The sequence below is a fragment of the Gracilinanus agilis genome, chromosome 5 (assembly GCF_016433145.1).
Source record: "Gracilinanus agilis isolate LMUSP501 chromosome 5, AgileGrace, whole genome shotgun sequence".
In the NCBI taxonomy this organism is placed as follows: Eukaryota; Metazoa; Chordata; class Mammalia; order Didelphimorphia; family Didelphidae; genus Gracilinanus; species Gracilinanus agilis.
The window spans coordinates 46,462,568-46,481,681 of record NC_058134.1 but is presented as its reverse complement, the minus strand read 5'-3'; the positions used below and the strand labels follow the sequence as shown (position 1 = coordinate 46,481,681).

Here is a 19,114-nt window from a genome sequence, read left to right as displayed (position 1 = left end):
GGAGGGAGGAAGGAAGGAAGGAAGGAAGGAAGGAATGGAGTGAGGGAGGGAGGGAGGAAGAAATGGAGTGAGGGAGGGAAGAAAGAAAAAGGGAGGGAGGAAGGAAGAAGTAAGGGAGGAAAGAAGGGAGGGAAACAAAAATCATTGAGGCCAGGATGCCTTCTTTTAGAAGAAGTGGCATTTGAGACAGGTAATGAGAAATGATAGAATTGGAGTAGGCAGAGAAGAGGGAAGATATTCTAGGCATTATGAATGGTATAATCCAAGACACAACGGTGGGAAAGGAAAGGCATATTTGAGAGCAGAGGACAGACATTGGTTTGGCTAAAGAGAAGAATACATGGAGAACATTAGACTGGAAAAGTTTCAGAGGAGAGTAAAGATTAAAGAGGCACTGAATACCAATTCTCAATACAAACTGAAAGCTTCCAAGTAGGAAAAGGAAACCATGAAAGCCCTGTTTTAAGAAAACTAATCTGTTAGTAGAATACAAGATAAAATATAGTGGGAAGAGACTTCAAGAAAGAAGATGAGGAAAATATTGTAGTCATTCACATATGAGGTGATAAGGACATGAACCAGGATGGTAGCTATGGCAATGGAAAAGAAAAGGGAGGATACAAGGGACACTAAGAAGGTAGAAACAAAAGGGCTTGGTGACCCATATCCAAGTAAATCATAGTGGGGGCAAAGAGGAGGAAATATCAAGAATGACTCAAGTTTAAAGTCAGGATGCCTAGATATTAACAGAAATAGAGAAGTCAGAAGAAAGAGCCAGTTTAGAAGAAAGAAGGAGGGCAAGAGTGAAGATGATAAAATTCCATGCTCAAAAAAAAAGGGGGTGGGGATCAATTCTCTTCAAAAGGCATACTGAGACATCACAGTGGAAAATTTAAAGGGGGAGTGAGCCCTTAATCCAGATCTAAAGGGCCAGAACATAAGGGTTTATGCCTTTGATAAGGACAAATATTTTGTTAAATCTATGAAAATGTTCTCAAACATAATAAGAAAAAACTTTATCTTGATGACAGTAGGCTAAGGATTACAATATCTTATAGTTATGTAAGAATATTGTTTTCAAAATGACTTTCATCTACATATCCTATGAGAAAAGGGAGAATATTCCATTTCTGATTCATGAAGCGAGGGCCAAGAGTGAGGGAAGGAATCAGTCAGGGAATTAGCATTCATTATTGTTGTCCATTTTTCAAAGAGGACCAGCGTGATATCTTGACTCACTCTCTCTTCTAGAGTCATTGCAGTCCAGTGGCAAGACAAAAGTTAGGACAACCTGCAATGGCCCAGAATAAAATGGATGACTTTGGCTTCCTCTATGTCTGACCAAGTTCTAAGAGTTCCATTGCACCTATATTAGCTACCTTCATGGTCATGGAACAAATTGTTCTCATCTGCCCATTCTGTTGGAAGAAGTCTTCACATACTTGGGGGAGACATTCCCTTAACTCACCAGCAGGTTTGAGGTTTATCAGTGACACACAACCTGGTTTACCCTGTTGTGCAGAGATGGTTTTTACCAGGATGTGGTCACTGTGCATGCTACAGCTTCTTGGAGCCACAAGAGACATTTGGGTAAAAAGGTGGACTGAGCAGCCCTGAAAAGGGCTCTGCAAGCCTTTACACCAAAGATGCTAGCCTCACTGAGGCATTTATTAACCTAGTATATGCCAAGCTCTATATACTAAGTGCAAATGATACAAAGAAAGGCAAAAAATATCTATATTCATGCTCTCCTGTTGCTTACAAGCTAATAGGGGAGACAATATGAAAACAGTTATGTACAAACAAGGTAGGGACAGGATAAACTCAAAGAGGGCTGAGAAACACTTCTTGCTAAAGGTGGGCTTTAGCTGAGATGCAAAGGACATTAGGTGGCAAAGACAGAAGGACAGAGTTCTAAGCAAAAAGGGACAACCAGTGAAAATGCACTGAATTGGGTAACAAGAGTTAGGAAAAGGGAGTTGTATGTGAGGAATATAGCAAGGAGGCTAGTGTCAACGGATCACAGAATGGGAAATGTTTAACAAAAATAAGTAAAAAATAATTGAACAGAGATAATGGTAACGTTCTTTTCTAAGTCAATAGGGCACCATAGGGATCCTTCTATATAGTTTAAGTGGTTCTACTTGCAGATACCATTGCATTAGAGTTTGGGGGAGTATTATAGGAACTGGATGTCAGTTTTCAGATTTCTCACCTGTAGGCAAATGGAATATTCATGTAATCCATTAAACAGACTCAATTGAGTTATTCAATAAAATTGAATTAGGAATCTCATATGTAATATTTTTTAAAGGACTTGATTTCTAGCCTTGGCACTGATAGATACTTTTTGTCTTAGTGTATAAGGATGGGATTTGTGCAAAGGGGATGGGACAAAAAGGAGCCAGAGAAGGCAGTGCTGACAGCTGTTACAAGTGTTAATTCTAAGATAGAAAAGCAGCTAGGGCTAGGCAGAAGGGGTGAAATGACTTGCCCAGGGTCAGACATTGGGCCTCAGTTTCCTCAACTGTAAAATGAAAGACCTCTTAGATCCCTTCCAACTCTAAATCTATGATCCTATAGCCTGGTTCACATTCCTATTGACATTTATGGGTTCACCATGGGCCAATCTGTACTCAACCTTTCAGTACCCCGACCCCAGGGAGCTCTCTAAGAACAATAGTCTATCTGCCTTTGCAGAGGGAATTCCCCACAGGTAAATTCTCAGGTTTTAAGAATCAGTGACTAATAAATATTGGTAAAAAAAACACTGAACCTGTTCATTTATCAGCAGTCTCAGGGAAGAGCTTAACATTGTCTAATTCTAGCAAGAACAAACTGTAAAAAAGACTTGGTTCTCCATAGCTGCTTTCCTTATTCCTTTTTCTTTTGCAAAGGTCAAAATTACTCAACCTAGGGATATGCCATTAGCCCCAAATCAAATGCAGGGGCAACAAACTGACTTCTGGTACCAGAGGAGTTTCCATAAACAGCTAGCTAAAACATCATTTGTGGGTGATGAACAAAGAACAGGAATGGGAAAGGAAGAATTTGTTATTCTTTGATTAAAGGTTACATTCTTTCACTCTGTTATTAGAGTCTGCAGGCAGTTTCTCTTTCTTTCCACTGGATAACTTGTCTATAAAGATTTATCTTTGGATGAAAGAGCATTCACCTAGTCAAGCACTGTGCTAATTGCTGAGGTAACAAATAGAAAGAGTAAGATAGTCTCTGATCTCAAGGAGATCAAATTCTAAGAAAAAGAGACAATGCATAAACAAAGGAGGACTCAGCAGCAGGGTGGATGGAAAGGCTTAGAGTCCGAAAGAGTATTGGTGTGCTCCAAAACTGTCCCTGAAAAATCGGTGTGTGGGGCTCAGTTTGTAATGTGTTAGTCACTAAAATATATAATGATTAATTTCAGCTCCTGAAACTTTAAAAAGAAACAATCAGTCAATAAATATTTAAGCATCAACTCTGTGCCAGATACTATGCTAATCACTGGGAATACAAAGAGGGGCAAAATCAAGTGTGGCAGTTGCACTTCCATGGTTAAAGAAATAGGAAAGGTTTCCAAATCGGGGGCTTTTAAATAACTCCTACTAAAAGGCACTTAAAAACCACAATTTCTGTATAAGAACCTCTCCCTGTACCCTCAACCAATCTGATAGGGATCTTGAATGCTAACGATAATATGCTTATTAACTTACTTTGGGATGGGAGTCATGAAGCCCTGAATATCCACTCTAAATTCTGACTTATCCATCCAGACCTGGCTTAGCCTGTAGCCACTGGGGCTGAGACATCTTGGGTGGGAATTGTAGGAAGAGTCCATCATTTCATTACAGAAGGGCATCTGCACTTCACCAAGAAAGGGGCAGGAGTTCAAGGAATTTGAAAGTTCAGCATATTTGGATTTCTCACCACAGGCAGAATTTGAAAAATCTTGGGAAACTCCAAGGAGCCAATCTCATTGCAGTGTAGAGGAAGGAAAGACAACAGAGAACTCTGTTCTTCCTGAATTCCCTTCCAGTCTATTTCTCCTTCTTTTTTTGGTCAACAAATATTGAGCGCTTACTGAGTTTAATGGACCATGACTGGCATTTTGGTGATATAAATATGATTTAGGGAGGACCAAGGTCTGGACTCTTCCCCTGCAAACTCTTCCTAATCCATACGTCACTGGCCTAGGATCTCTTGATCTCTGCCCATGACAACAACAGCAACAATAATGACTAGCATTTCTATAGCACCCACTGTGTGCCAAGCACTATGCTAAGCTCTTTACAAATATCTTAACAACCCTAAGACGTAGGTGCTTGTATTATTGCTGTTTTAAAATTTTAGAAACTGAGGCAAACAGAGGATGGGTAACTTACTTGCTATAGTCACATAGCTAGCAGGTGTCTGAGGTAGGATTTAAATTCAGATCTTTCTGACTCCAGGGTCTGAACTCTGTTGAAATCAAACACAAATATCATTTAAAGTCCCATAATATTTAATGCTATGCAGTAGGGCACCACCTAGCTGCCTCCATTGAATGATCTGAATGATTTCTTCCAGTCTCATGGAACTTATTAAAAGGAGAGAAAGTCTAGTCAGGGCCAAAGGGAACCTTAGAGATTACCTACTTCAAAACCTCTCATTCTCAGAAAAAAGAGGTAACTAACATACTTATGATCATTCAGTGAACTAGCTAGTAGCAGGGGCCGTGGTGGGACCCAGGTTCCTAACTCCTAGCCCAGCAGTATTTCCACTCAAACACAAATAACCATAATACAAAGTCATATATGATAAGCTATACAAACAAGGAGCTGTCAAAGTTCAGAATGAAAAGAGGTCTCTTCTAGCCAGAGCAACAGGGAAAGCTATCGTAGAGAGAGGACTTGACCTTGGAAGAAAGACCTCCAAGAATGGGTAGGATTTCACCAGGCACAGACAGGGAGAAGAGAACATTCTAATTGGAATAAAAGCAAAATCTCAGCAAAAAGTGAGCAAATAGTTCCCAGGCTCCTCACCACTAATTAGCCCAAGTAACTCCACTCTGTAATATAAAATAAATTTTATTCTACAACCATATTTTAATTGAATGGCACAGTGCAAAGAATGCTGGATTTGGAGATAGAGAATCCAGAATTACCATCTTCTAGCTGTAAGAATTGGGTAGTATTATTATTATTCCTATCATCATTATTGCTATTGTTATTATATTACATGACCCCCTATACCAGTGATGGGCAAACTATGGCCTGCAGGCCAGAAACAGCCCCCTAAAATATTCTGTCCTGCCACACAACGTTATTCTTAATCTGACAAATACAATGAGTAGGATACAATACAAACAGATGGATAGATAAGCATTTCCTTTCCTTTGGCCCCCTCTTTAAAAAGTTTGCCCATCACAGCCCTATAAGCATCGATTCTCTCATCTATAAAATGAGAGGCTTCTAGCTATGCCTTCTATATTGAAATTGAAATCCCCATCATATTTGGGCCACAGCACTTTCAAAAATCTATTACCTGGAACTTCATAAAGTTTCTTTTTAAATCTGGCACTTTTAGTAGCAGAGCTGGAATTTGTGACTGCAAATCCAGAATCTTTCTCATTGCTTTGGGATATAAGAAGACTACAGATTAGTAGAATAGATGAGAATTGAACCCAGCTCTCCTTGTTTCAAATCTAGACCTTCTCCTACCACATATACGTCCCCAAGCCCAAAATAAAATAAATATTGCAACCCTGTATCCTCAAATAAGTTACCTTAGATCACCTAAGAACATTCCACAGGAAAAAGGGCAGATCAGCACAAGACAGAAAAAGAAGAAACTTTTGTCTCCATCACTGTCCTGCTAAGAACACTCAGAAGATAACTTTAAAAAAAAAAAAAAAGAAACCCATGGTCAATCACACTTACCAAAATTATTTGTCCTTATCAGTTTGGGCTGAAGTCTTACCAAAGAACTGGTGACTAAAGGCTCACCAACCTGTGCCACCAATGCCATGAGCAAAAACCAAAACCAGAGGAACACTGAGAGACAATGTTGAAAGCCCAGACCAACCGGGCAAAGCTTCCGAGCCGGACACCAGCTGAGAAGCAACTACCTCCTGGCCCCCTCCTCTGCCTTTCACTTTGTATGCTGGGGCAGGTCTACAGAAACTGAGCTGTTCGAAGATCACAACTGCTTACATAACTCTGGGCCATACGCCCAAATTCTCTTCTCGGCACTCTGTCAAACCACCCCTAACAGAAAACTGGGCACCCAGAATAGGACACAACTAGCACATGATATTCTGGTGAGGAAGGGTCTTTGTGGTGCCCTGCTTCTCCTTCCCATTACAGATCTCTCCCCTCCCCAGCTAAAAACAAAGCCACTCCACCATTCGGATCTCGGTAAATGTTGTGAGTATTATTTGTAGTCAAAGGCAAATACAAATCTGGCCTTCGGAAATGTTCTCTGCAGAAATTATGAAAGATCCAAATTTAGGTATGCTCTCTGATTTTTTAGCTTTCAAAACAATTAGCCTGTTTCCAATATTAGAAAAATTTCCAATATAGAAAAACTAGAGGGCATCGCTGACTATTTATACTGAGTTAGGGATTACCTGTTTCAACCCCACGGGGTGCTAGGTGGCACCATATGTATAGAGTGCCACACCTGGAGTTGGGGAGACATCCTCCTGAGTTAAAATCTGGCCTCAGACTTTTACTCTCTGTGTGACCCTGGGCAAATCATTTAACCCTGTTTATCTCAGTTTCCCCCTCTGTCAAATAAGCTGGAGAAGGAAATGACAAACCACTCCTGCATCTTTGCCAAGAAAATCCCAAATGGAGTCATGTAGAGTCGGACATGACTGGAAAACAACAAAAGTTCTTATCGCGTCTTACTTTATATTGTACATAGCGCATAGACTATCAGAGAAGACTGAAAATGACTGAACAATGACGATTTTAACCCCCTCCTTTTAGAGATGAGGAAAAGGAGGTTCAGAGAGAATTGCTTTGGAGTACACCAAACTTAGTGGTGCAAAGCTGGGACTGACACACCGATTTCTTGACAGGAAGCCCAGTGCTATTTCCAGTTGTAGACAGATCTAGGGCTGGATGGGACCTTACAGAAGAGTGATCCATTTGGATAATGCTAAAAGACACTCTTCCAAAACAAAAGAGGCAAATGAAATTTTACTTACCAAAAGAATGCAATAAAGATAAGCTTCATTTCTTTGTTTTAAAAAAATGACAGTTCCTCCCTTCCCCTGACTCTGACTTCTCAAGGGGCTGGTCAAATTCTTCCCATTTTACAAATGAGTGAACTGAGGTCCAAAGAGATTAAGTGATCTGCCCAAGGTTACCAGGATCTGAAGTCAAGCCTAACCCCAAAATTCAGCATTCTTTCTATTCTATCATGCTGCTTTGCAATACCTGCCTCCCTCCTTTCTCTTTTTCACAAAAAAGCTTAACTCTAATTCCAACTCGTTGCATTTTAGAGACTGAAGGGTCACTGATGAAGAGACTGAAGCCCAATTACTTGACTTGCCCAAGTTCACACAACTAATCAGTGGCAGTCTGAGCCAGCATAAGAACCCAGATCTCTCTTTTTTTTTACCTTCCATTTTAGAATCAACACTATATATTGGTTCCAAGGCAGAAGAGCAGTAAGGGCTAGGCAATGGGAGTTAAGTGATTTACCCAGAGTTGCTAAGAAGTATCTGAGGTCACATTTGAACTCAGGACCTCCTCTCTCTAAGCCTGATTCTCTATCCACTGAGCCACCCAGCTGCTACAAGATCTCTTGACCTTTGTTATTATTGTTGATCAGTCCTTTCAGCTCTGTCTCTTTTTTTTTAACCCTTATCTTCTACCTTAGAATCAATACTGTGTTTCAGTTCTAAGGTGGAAGAGCAGTAAGGACTAAGAAATGACTTGCCCAAGGTCACACAGATAGTTAAGTGTCTGAGGACAGATTTGAACTCAGGACCTCCTCTCTCTAAGCCTGATTCTCCATCCACTGAGCCACCCAGCTGCTCCAAGATCTCTTGACCTTTGTTATTATTGTTGATCAGTCCTTTCAGCTCTGTCTCTTTTTTTTTAAACCCTTATCTTCTACCTTAGAATCAATACTGTGTTTCAGTTCTAAGGTGGAAGACCAGTAAGGACTAAGAAATGACTTGCCCAAGGTCACACAGATAGTTAAGTGTCTGAGGACAGATTTGAAGTCAGAAAGATGAGTAGACAGAGATGGCACTCTATCCACTGTGCCACCTAGCTGTCCTAGGGTTCTCCCCACTTTATCATACAGCCTTTCTGTTCCTTTTTTAAAGTGACTAAAAATATTTTCAACAGATTGACTGCCGTGTCAGGGAATTTTTCTCCTTAGAGCAATGTGGTGGAAATCACAGGATTTGGAACCAAGAGAACTGTGTTCTTTGCCCATCACTACTATTTATTACCTGGGTCACTTTAGGCAAGTCTCCAGCTTCCTCAACCATAAAATGATGGTACCAGATGACCTCGAAAATCGTTTTCATCATCTAAATCTTAATATTCCATATCAATTCCCCATCACTTTTTCAGGGGATCATTTGCCTGACATCAATATAAAGATCTCCCTTTACCCAACACAGACAGTATCTGCCCGATAATTTATCATCTTACTGGATGCAATGGGTCAATGCTGCCCCCTGGGACCCTAATGGCCTCAGCTTCCCTGTCACAGCTTCATTCCCCAGCTAGACCCAGGACAAAGCTGTTCCTGGGGCCTAAATGGCCCCTGGCTTCCCAGAGGCAGTGTCCTACTCATAGAAAGTCTCTCAGACTGTGGCTAAGACTAATACAAGTCACTTGATGCCCTGATGAATAATGATCAGGAATTTCCAAATGGAGAAAAGACGGTATCCATCCAGAGAAGCTAAGGCTGTTGTATATTCTTGCTGTGTTAGAACTAGGTATCCCCAACTCACTACTTTTTTAGCTTCCTTTTGTGTCCTATCTTTTCCCCATTAGAATGCTCCATGAGGGCAACAGCTGTCTTTTTCATACTGTATCCCCAGTCTTAGTACAGTGCCTGGCACACATTGTTGATTATATCGTTCTGGCATTCTCCATTGCATCCAACTCTTCATGACCCTATTTTGGTGCTTTCTTGGCAGAGATACTGGAGTGGTTTGTCATTTCCTTCTCCAGTTCATTTTACAAATAAGGAAACTGAGGCAAGTAGGGTTAAGTGATTTGCCCAGAGTGGCATAGCTAGTAAGTATCTGGGGCCAGATTTAAACTTGGGTCCTCCTGACTTCAGAACCAGAGCTATATCTACCATGCCACCCACCTATGCCTGGCCCATAGTTGTAAGGACAGTCATTTTCCATTGTATCCAGCTCTTCATGGCCGTATTTTGGCATTTTCTTGGCAGAGAAACTAGAGTGGTTTGCTATTTCTTTCTCCATTTATTTTGCAGAAAAGAAAAAGATAAGATGAGGCAAACTGGATTAAGTGATTTGCCCAGGGTCACATAGCTAGTAAGTATCTGAGGCAGGATTTGAACTCGGATTTTCCTGTCTCAAAGACCAGAGCTTTATCCACTGTGCTACTTAGCTATGTTTGGCAAAAAGCAGGCTCTTTAACAAATGTTTGTTGACTCAGATCAACAAATGTTGACTTAGATAAAATTGTTTATCATCTCAGAGAAGGGGAAGAGAAGGAAGGGAGGGAGACAATTTAGATCTTAAGATATTGGAAAACATATTGAAAATTGTCATTATGTGTAATTGGGAAAATAAAATATTTTTAAATTAGAATTTTAATTTAATTTATTTTTTTAGATGTTAAATGGCTCCAATCTCTCTTCCTTCCCAGCCAACAAACAGGTCTGAGTATCATCTTCCTACCTTAAACCTCGTTGCTTAAAGGATCATAAACTCTTCTCTTTAATATTTAAATCTCTTCATAGTCTGACCCCTTGCTAGCTTTCCAGTCTTATTACATATTAATTTCCATCCTGGTATTCTACTGTCTAGTCATACTGGCTCACTCACTGCCCTTCTCACATGTCACTCCTCCTTTTTCCCTCTCAGCACTTCTGAACTGGCTAGCCATTCCCCGTGCCTAGGATGACTCCCTTCCTCCTCAGTGCCCCTTCAAGACTCAGCTCCACTACTATCATCTGCACCCAAATTCTTTATTTTGAATATATCTTTATTACTTATTAAAACACTTCTCAATTCAATATTATAAATTTTTAGTATTTTTTTTAATTTTGGTTTCCGAATTCTCTTCCTCCTACCCACTCCCATATGCTATCAATTAAACATGTGAAGTCATGCAAAACATATTTCCATATAAGTCATGTCTGTACCAAAACCCTTTTTCTGTATAACCCCCCTGACAGTCTGGGGAAGCCCATTCTACTGTGGTTTGTTGCCAACATTCATAAGTGAAGGAAATACTCGATTTTACTTAGAGCTAAAAAAAAGTGAAGATGCAGAATTTTTTTTGGCCATCCAAATTCACAGATTCCCTGAAATCTGTGACTCCTAACTTCAAAAGCCCTTCAAATCCTGTTCCCAACCCCCTAAGCTGTTAGTACACTTCTTCTGCCAAAGCATCATTGTACTCACATTGTACCTTTTCTGAAGTATCTACCTCCGTTCATTAAAGTGTATGCTCCTTGGAGGCAGGGCGGGTTTTTTTTTTTTTTTGTCTTCATATCCTCACCTATTAGTATAGTGTCTCAGCCACTTAATAAATGCTTGTTGATTGAACTGACACCAAACCAAGTCAGGCTCTCAAGAGCTTACATTTTATAGAGAATTAGCTTAGAAATTGGCTTCATCTGGCAGCCCATGGAGGCCACCTTTCTCAGCCATGATTTGCTTCCTTAGAGGAAGTCTCCATGTCGACAGATTTGTAGATTTTTTAAGAATTTTTTTTAACTCTTACCTATATTATGATACTAAATATAGATTCCAAGAAAGAAGAGTAATAAAGGCTGGGCAATGAGAGTTAAGTGACTTGCCCAGGGTCACACAGCTAGGAAGGGTCTGAGTTAAGGGCTTCCCATCTCTATGCCTGGCTCTCCATCTTCTCCATCTTGCTGCCTCAGATTCTTCAAGTACTGAGAAGCACAGAACTGATGAATATCTTAGTTCAGTGATGGGCAAACTTTTTAAAGAGGGGGCCAAAGGAAAGGAAATGTTCCTCTGTCCGTCTGTTTCTAAGGCAATTCTTTCAAAGTTTCATTGTATTGTATCCTACTCGTTGTATTTGTCAGATTAGGAATAATGTTGCCTGGCCTGATAGAACATTTCAGGGGGCCACATCTGGCCCCGAGCCGTAGTTGGCCCATCACTGTCCTACAGTATTCTAGATAATCAAAAAATGATGACTGTTCAAACCCAGCCTCAGCCACTTCCCAGCTGTGTGACCCTGGGCAGGTCACTTGACCCCCATTGCCTACCCTTACCAATCTTCCACCTATGAGACAATACACCGAAGTACAAGGGTTTAAAAAAAATGATGACTGGCTGATATGCAATGGTTCTATGCCAGAATCATTTTAACAGGCATTTAAGTGGTACAAAACATGGCACATTACAGGTTTCCAAATTAATCAAACCAACATTTATTAAGGGTCAACTAAGAGTCCAAAGTCTTCCTCTAATTATTTTTTAATGTTCAATTCTGCCCACTGTGGCTTCATGCCTGAAGTAACTTTAACTATCCCTGCCCTCTAGGAGCTTACACTGTGCCAGGCAAATCAATCACTAAGCACTGAGATTTCGAATTTCCTTAGCTCACCCATACCCTTTCTTAGGGTAGAAATTGCTTGTACTTTTTTTGCATCCCCAGTAATTAGTAATAAATGAACAAGCAATGAATAAATGATCCCCGGTAATAAATGAACAAACATTCTCAGATGCCAGGTACCGTGCTACCATGGTACCTGGCATCTGAGAATGTTTGTTCATTTATTTCATAAGTGCTCCAAATTCAAAAGCTGTTTCTCAATTTTCATTTCCCCTGTCTTCTCTTTAGTCTTCAGAACTATGGATCACTCTCTCAGATAGTTTCTTCTCTCCAGGTTTTCAGGACACACCAGTATTCCTCCTACCTCTCTGAACAGGACTTCTCTTATCTCCTTTGCTAGTTTTGTTGTTGCAGCTAGGTGGCTCAGTAGATAAGAGTATGTGGGCCTGGAGTAAAAAACTCTTCATGAGTTGAAATCTGACCTCAGACACTTCGCTAGCCATGTGACCTTGGGAATGTCACTTAACCCTGCTTGCCTTAGTTTCCATGTCTGTAAAATGAGCTGGAAAAACAACAACCACCCTACATATCCCTGATTCTCCTTTCCTTTTATACTACTTCACTTGGTGATTTCATCCATTCCCTGAGTTTAATTACCATGTCTTTACTTAAGATGATTCTTAAGTGAACCCACCCTGCCATAACTTCTCTGCAGAATTCCACTCTTCATATACCCAGCTACCTTTTAGACCTATCAAATGGGATGTGAAATAGACATCCTAAGATCAATATGTACAAAACAGAGTCATTGTTTTTCCCCCTAAGCCCTCCACCCTTCCATCTTCCCTGTTACTACAGAGAGCAATATAGTCCTCTCAGTTCCTCAGGCTATCAACCTAGATCTCATCCTGGACTCAACATCATCTCTAACCAACCCATATCCAAGCAGTTGCCAAGAACCATCAATTTCACTGATTTCACCTTTAATTCATCCCTTGAATGAATTAAAAGGAAGAATCCTCTTCCCTCCTCTGATACTGACACCCATGGGGCAAGCCCTCATCACCTCACACCTTATTGCTATTGTTGCTCATGGATCTGCCTTCTTCAAGTCTTTCCCAGTCAATCCATCCTGGGTTCAGTCACTAAAGGGATTTTCCTAAAGCTCACTTCTGATATCATTCCTCCCTCTACTCAAGAAACTCCAGGGGCTTCCCATTGCCTCTAGGAGCAAACACAAAATGGCATTCAAAGCCCTTCATAACCTAAACCCATCCCTCCAACTTTTCAGTCTTCTTAAACCTTATTCCCCAACATTTACTCTGATTCAGTGACATAACAAACAAGACACTTCATCCTTAAGTATTTTCTCTGTCTATCCCCTCATGCCTGGAATACTCTCCCTCCACTAGGACTACTTAGTTCCTTTGGCTTCATTTAAGTCCCAACAAAAATCCCACCTTCTATAGGAAGCCTTTCCCATCTCCACCTAATTCTACTGTCTTCCCTCTTAGTCATTTCCTATTTGTTACTTATAGAGTTTGCTCTGTATTTGTTTTTGTTTTTGTTTTTAATTATTTTTTTATTTTTAGAAAGATTTTCCATGGTTACATGATTCATGTTTTTACTTTCCCCTTCACCCCCTCAAGTTCTCCCCCAATAGCTAACTCCCATTTCCACTGGTTCTAACATGTGTCATCTATTAAGACCCATTTCCATATTATTGGTGTGGTCCTTTCGGGTCTACATCCCCGATCATGTCCTCATCAACCCAAGCGTTCAAGCAGTTGTTTTTCTTCTGTGTTTCCTCTCCAGTAGTTCTTCCTCTGAATGTAGGTAGCGTTCTTTTCCATAAATCCCTTAGAATCGTCCTGGGTCATTGCATTGCTGCTAGTACAGAAGTCCATTACATTCGATTTTACCACAGTGTATGAGTCTCCATGTACAATGTTCTCCTGGATCTGCTCTTCACTCTGCCTCAGTTCCTGGAGGTCTTTCCAGCTCACATGGAATTCCTCCAGTTTATTATTCCTTTGAGCACAATAGTATTCCATCACCCGCATATACCACAATTTGTTCAGCCATTCCCCAATTGAAGGGCATACCCTCCTTTTCCAGTTTTTTGCCACCACAAAAAGCACAGCTATAAATATTTTTGTACAAGTCTGTTTATCTATGATCTCTTTGGGGTACAAATCCAGCAATGGTATGGCTGGATCAAAGGGCAGACATTCTTTTATCGCTCTTTGGGCATAATTCCAAATTGCCAGCCAGAATGGTTGGATCAGTTCACAACTCCACCAGCAATGTATTAATGTCCCAATTTTGCCACATCCCCTCCAATATTCAATACTCTCCCCTGCTGTCATTTTAGCTAATCTGCTAGTGTGAGGTGATACCTCAGAGCTATTTTGATTTGCATTTCTCTAATTATTAGAGATTTAGAACCCTTTCTAGCATGCTTATTGATACTTTTGATTTCTTTATCTGAAAATTGCCTATTCATGTCCCTTGCCCATTTATCAATTGGGGAATGGCTTGATTTTTTTATACAATTGATTTAGTTCCTTGTATATTTGAGTAATTAGACCTCTGTCAGAATTTTTTGTTATAAAGACTTTTTCCCAGTTTGTTGTTTCCCTTCTGATTTTGGTTGCATTGTTTTTGTTTGTACAAAACCTTTTTAATTTAATATAATCAAAATTATTTATTTTACATTTTGTAATTTTTTCTAACTATTGCTGGGTTTTAAAATCTTTCCTTTCCCAGAGATCTGACAAGTATACTATTCTGTGTTCACTTAATTTACTTACAGTTTCCTTCTTTATATTCAAGTCTTTCACCCATTCTGAATTTATCTTGGTGTAGGGTGTAAGATGTTGATCTAAACCTAATCTCTCCCATATTGTTTTCCAATTTTCCCAGCAGTTTTTGTCAAATAGTGGATTTTTGTCCCAAATGTTGGGCTCTTTGGGCTTATCATACACTGTTTTGCTGATATCACTTACCCCAAGTCTATTCCACCGATCCTCCCTTCTGTCTCTTGTCCAGTACCATACTGTTTGATGGCTGCAGCTTTATAGTATAGTTTAATATCTGGTACTGCTAGGCCACCTTCCTTCATGTTTTTTTTTTCATTATTTCCCTTGATATTCTTGATCTTTTGTTCTTCCAAATAAACTTTGTTATAGTTTTTTTCTAATTCAGCAAAAAAGTTTTTTGGTAGTTTGATAGATTTGATAGGCACTAAATAAGTAAATTAATTTGGGTAGAATGGTCATTTTTATTATGTTAGCTCGTTGTGTGTTGTTTCACCCATTACACTCTAAGCTGTCTCTTGCCTCTTTTTGATTCCCCAGAACTTAGTCCAATGCCTGGCACATAAGAAGGGCTTAATAAATATTGATTGCAATGCTCGGGTACAAAGAAAAGTCAAGATCCCAGCCTTAAGGAGATTTTATAGGAAAAAACAACATCACAGTAAACACAAAGTAATAAGAAGGGGAGGAGGTGCCATCAAGAAAGGGGAACAGCCTCTTGTAGGTAGGTGGTGGGCCTCAAACTAAGCTCTCAGAACAACTAGGGATTCTAAGAGGAATAGAAATGTAATAATAAGAAATAAACACATATGATATGTATTCAAAATAACACAAAACCATTTCAAAATGGGGTAAAATTTAAAAGAGATAGAGATCAGTTAAGGTCTGAAATAGGATAATGGACATCCAAGCTATCCTTGAAAAAAAGATTTTAAGGTCAGAAGTAAGAAGAAAGAGAATTCTACGCATTGAAGACCATTATGTAAAATAAAGAGGCAAGTGACACAAGGTACTGTATGAAGTCAGCTAGCAGTCTAGTCTGCCTTGAATGAAGAAAGCATGAAGTGGGGCAACTCAGAGGATAGACAGCCAAGCATAGAGTCAGGAGGACCTGGGTCCACATCTGGCCTCAGATGCTTCCTAGCTGTGTGATGATCCTGGACAAGTCACTTAACCCCCATTGCCTAGCCCTTACCATTCTTCTGCCTTGGAGCCAATAACAGTAATGAGTTTTGTTGTTTTTTTTTTAATTGCATGAGAGGCAGTAATATGAAATAAGACTGCAGAGATCCTAGGGAGACAGATCATAGAGAGCTTTAATGCCAAACCTTGCAAGGATTTGCATTTTGTCTTAGAAACAAGAGAGAGCCACTGAAAATTGTTAAGAATGAAAGGAAGACTTTGCCTGTATGGTCAGAACATATCTTATCCTGCACCTCCCCAGGGCAAGGGTAACAACCCCACCCTCCACCCCCAAGCTGGCACTTACCAGTAATGGTGCAGGCATCTCGGTATTCCCTGCAATCTGGCACATCTTCCAAGGCTTCACTTACATAGTGCTCTTCGTGAATGCCCGGGCTGCAGGCTAAGACTGCATGGTCGCAAGTCTCAGGAAGGGGCACAGTGGTGGCCAAGATGTCGGTGGGCAAAGCTGTGGCGTCCAGCTTGGCAGGTTTCACTGGGATATACAAACTGCCATGGGGGGGGACCAGTGCTGGGAGCTGGAGGGATCAGGTCTAGGTCTTCTGGACACAGGAGCTCTTTAAGGGATCTGCAAAAGGAATATCAGGTCAGTAGAAGAACGAGGTAAGTTCTACAGTGCCTACGAAGGCATTCACAAACTATCTAATAAAGCCAATATTTGCCTAAGAACATAAATGATCTCCTTTCATCATTTAAACCAGGTGGGATCTGCAGGTAAGACTCACGGAAAATATGTGAAGTCTCTTGGCAAGACTCAGGGATTTCTCCCCAAGCAGATGGAGTAGGGAGTGATAAAACAATTGACATCCCTGCCTGGGGCAGAGCTAAAATCAATCACTTATAACTATTCTGGACTCAGAGAAACCATCCCTCAAGTTTTTCCACCATTCCTACCAACCCAAGCCTCTGTACTTTCCTCCACCGGAACATTCCTGAACTCCCCTCTCAAATCAAATCATTCCCTAACTTTGCCCCAGGTGACAGAAAAGGTCTGGTAACCAACAATCCTAACATCCATTAGGAAGGAAGAAAAGTCAAGCTAGGTGGCTCAGTGGAGAGAGTACAAGGCTTGAAGTCAAGAAGACTCATCTTCCTCAAATCTGACCTGGCACTTCCTAGCTGTGTGACCCTGGGAAAGTCGCTGAGCCTATAATGAACTGGAGAAGGGAAAGGCAAATCACTCCAGTATCTTTGCCAAGAAAACCCTAAATAGGGTCACAAAGAGTCAGATACAACTGAACATCAACAAAAATTAGTATAGTAGATAAGAGTGGCAGGCCTGGAGTCAGGAATACTCATCTTCCTGAGTTCAAATCCAGCCTCAGACACTTACTAGCTGTGTGACCTTGGGCAAATCACTTAACCCCATTTGCCTCAGTCTCCTCATCTGTCAAATGAGCTGCAGAAGGAAATGACAAACCATTCCAGTATCTTTGCCAAGTAAACCCCAATTGGGGGTTATGAAGAGTGGAGCGTGACTGGAGAAAAAGAAAATTACTCAAGCCTAGGAGATATCATCTTTTTAAGCAACCACTCCCTGTTCCCTCATTAGAGTTGCCCACTCTGAGTCCCTAATGTCAACTCTATCCAGAATTTCTTGGCTCCTTGCTGTGGTCTCACTTTTCTCCCTTCAAAATCTTGATCCTATATTTAATCAGCCCAACTTTATCCTATTATCTAGCCTCCAATCCCTGGCCTCCTAATTCTACCAATGCTCATCCCTTTCAATGTCCCAAGCATGGATTACGCCCACCATCAGACTTCACCCCTGGAGGAAATCTCAGCCAATCCAACTATGTCTACTACAATGTTATGGTATCTGGTTGGGCCCTCACTACAGGGTGGCAATCCTTTCATTCTCATCTGCTTGACTCCCTAGAGTGGCTACTGCTCCAAATCTACCCTTTCCCTCCTCTAACCCTCTTCTTTCTCCCTCAGCTCAAAGTCCTCCTTCTCAACTCTACACCTCCAGAGGACATCATGGTCCTTCTCTTTGCTTAGACTAACATCTTCTAGAGACTTCACCAGTACATACTGCCCAAGACAGCAGCTTTGTCTGAAAAAATTGAAAGTGTTCTGAGGCCTCCTTCTGTTTTCTACAAGAGGTTTCTGAGAACGTTCCCAGATCCAACTTTATGGTACGGTAGTCAGTCTACTGTCATCTTATAGCAATAATGTCTATGGTTGCTTATATACTGGGTCTTGGAGACCATTATGGGGAAAACATTCTTTTTGATTCTTTGACTGATGACTGTATACATGTGGATTTCAACTGTCTGTTTCATAAAAGAGAAACTTTTGAAATTCTAGAGATTGTTCCATTTTGCCTGACTCATAGCATGGCCAATGGAATGAGCCAGGAACGCAGAAGGTCTTTTTCAAAGAGCATTTGAAGGAACAGCGAGACTGATGAGTGACCAAAGATAATCTTTAATGTGTGTCTTAAAGACTTTTATTCATGATCCTCTTGTGGAGGGGGATAAACCAGGAAAAAGGTGTTCAAAAGCACAGTGGAATGAAAAGAGGGAAGCTGAAGCTGTCAATGAAAAGGCCAAGACCCACATCCTTGACATCTAGCAATGACTGCAAAGTGTAATCAAAGCTGGGGATGGAGTAACAGGGCTACCCTTACCTACTGAGGGGCATATGTGATACCTCATTCAAGAAGCAACTGATGAAAACTTGTTAAGCCAAATGAATGTTGGTTGGACTCCAAATTTGTGAAATGGGTCTATTACAAATTAACACCTTCTCTTTTGACTCCAAAGTTGATGTTATTACAATGATTCAGTTCCAGACTGCCACATTCATGAATTACTGTGATAGAAGAGCAATTACTATACTTTCTTCCCAGGAAATAGTATTTCAGTTGTTAATAGTAATAATAATTCACATCCTTCTACAAGAAGCTTTTTTTAACCCCCCCCCCTTATTACTAATGTCTTCTTGGGGCAGCTAGATAGCACAATGGAAAAAATATGAAGTCAGGAAGACCTGGGTTCAAATCTGGCCTCAGGAACTTCCTGGCTGTGTGACCCTGGGAGAATCACTTAACCCTCACTGCCTAGCCCTTACTGCTCAATCAATACTTAGTATTGATTTGTTTTTAAACTATTACCTTCCATATTGGAATTAACACTGTGTAATGGTTCCAAGACAGAAGAGCAATAAGGGCTAGGCAATGGGGGTTAAGTGACTTAACCAGGATCACAAAGCACATAGTCTTCCTGAGATGTTAAAAAAAAACTGCTGCTAATATTAATGGCTCTACCCACCAATAAGGGGAACCTCATCTAAAATGAGAACTTCTTGAAAATAGAAAGTCTTCAAGAAAGCAGTTGTCTTTAAAGA

General features: G+C 40.5%; 1 protein-coding gene across 1 annotated transcript in view; it reads right to left on the bottom strand.

The window, feature by feature from the left end:
• The window catches only part of TRAK1 (trafficking kinesin protein 1), a 131,963-nt gene extending 125,916 nt beyond the window's left edge, over positions 1-6,047 (bottom strand). Inside the window, exon 1 of the mRNA XM_044677928.1 lies at positions 5,916-6,047. Coding sequence (XP_044533863.1) covers positions 5,916-6,003 — 88 coding nt within the window. The 5' untranslated portion in view covers positions 6,004-6,047. The remainder of the gene's footprint in view (positions 1-5,915) is intronic.
• Between the last annotated feature and the right edge of the window lie 13,067 nt (positions 6,048-19,114).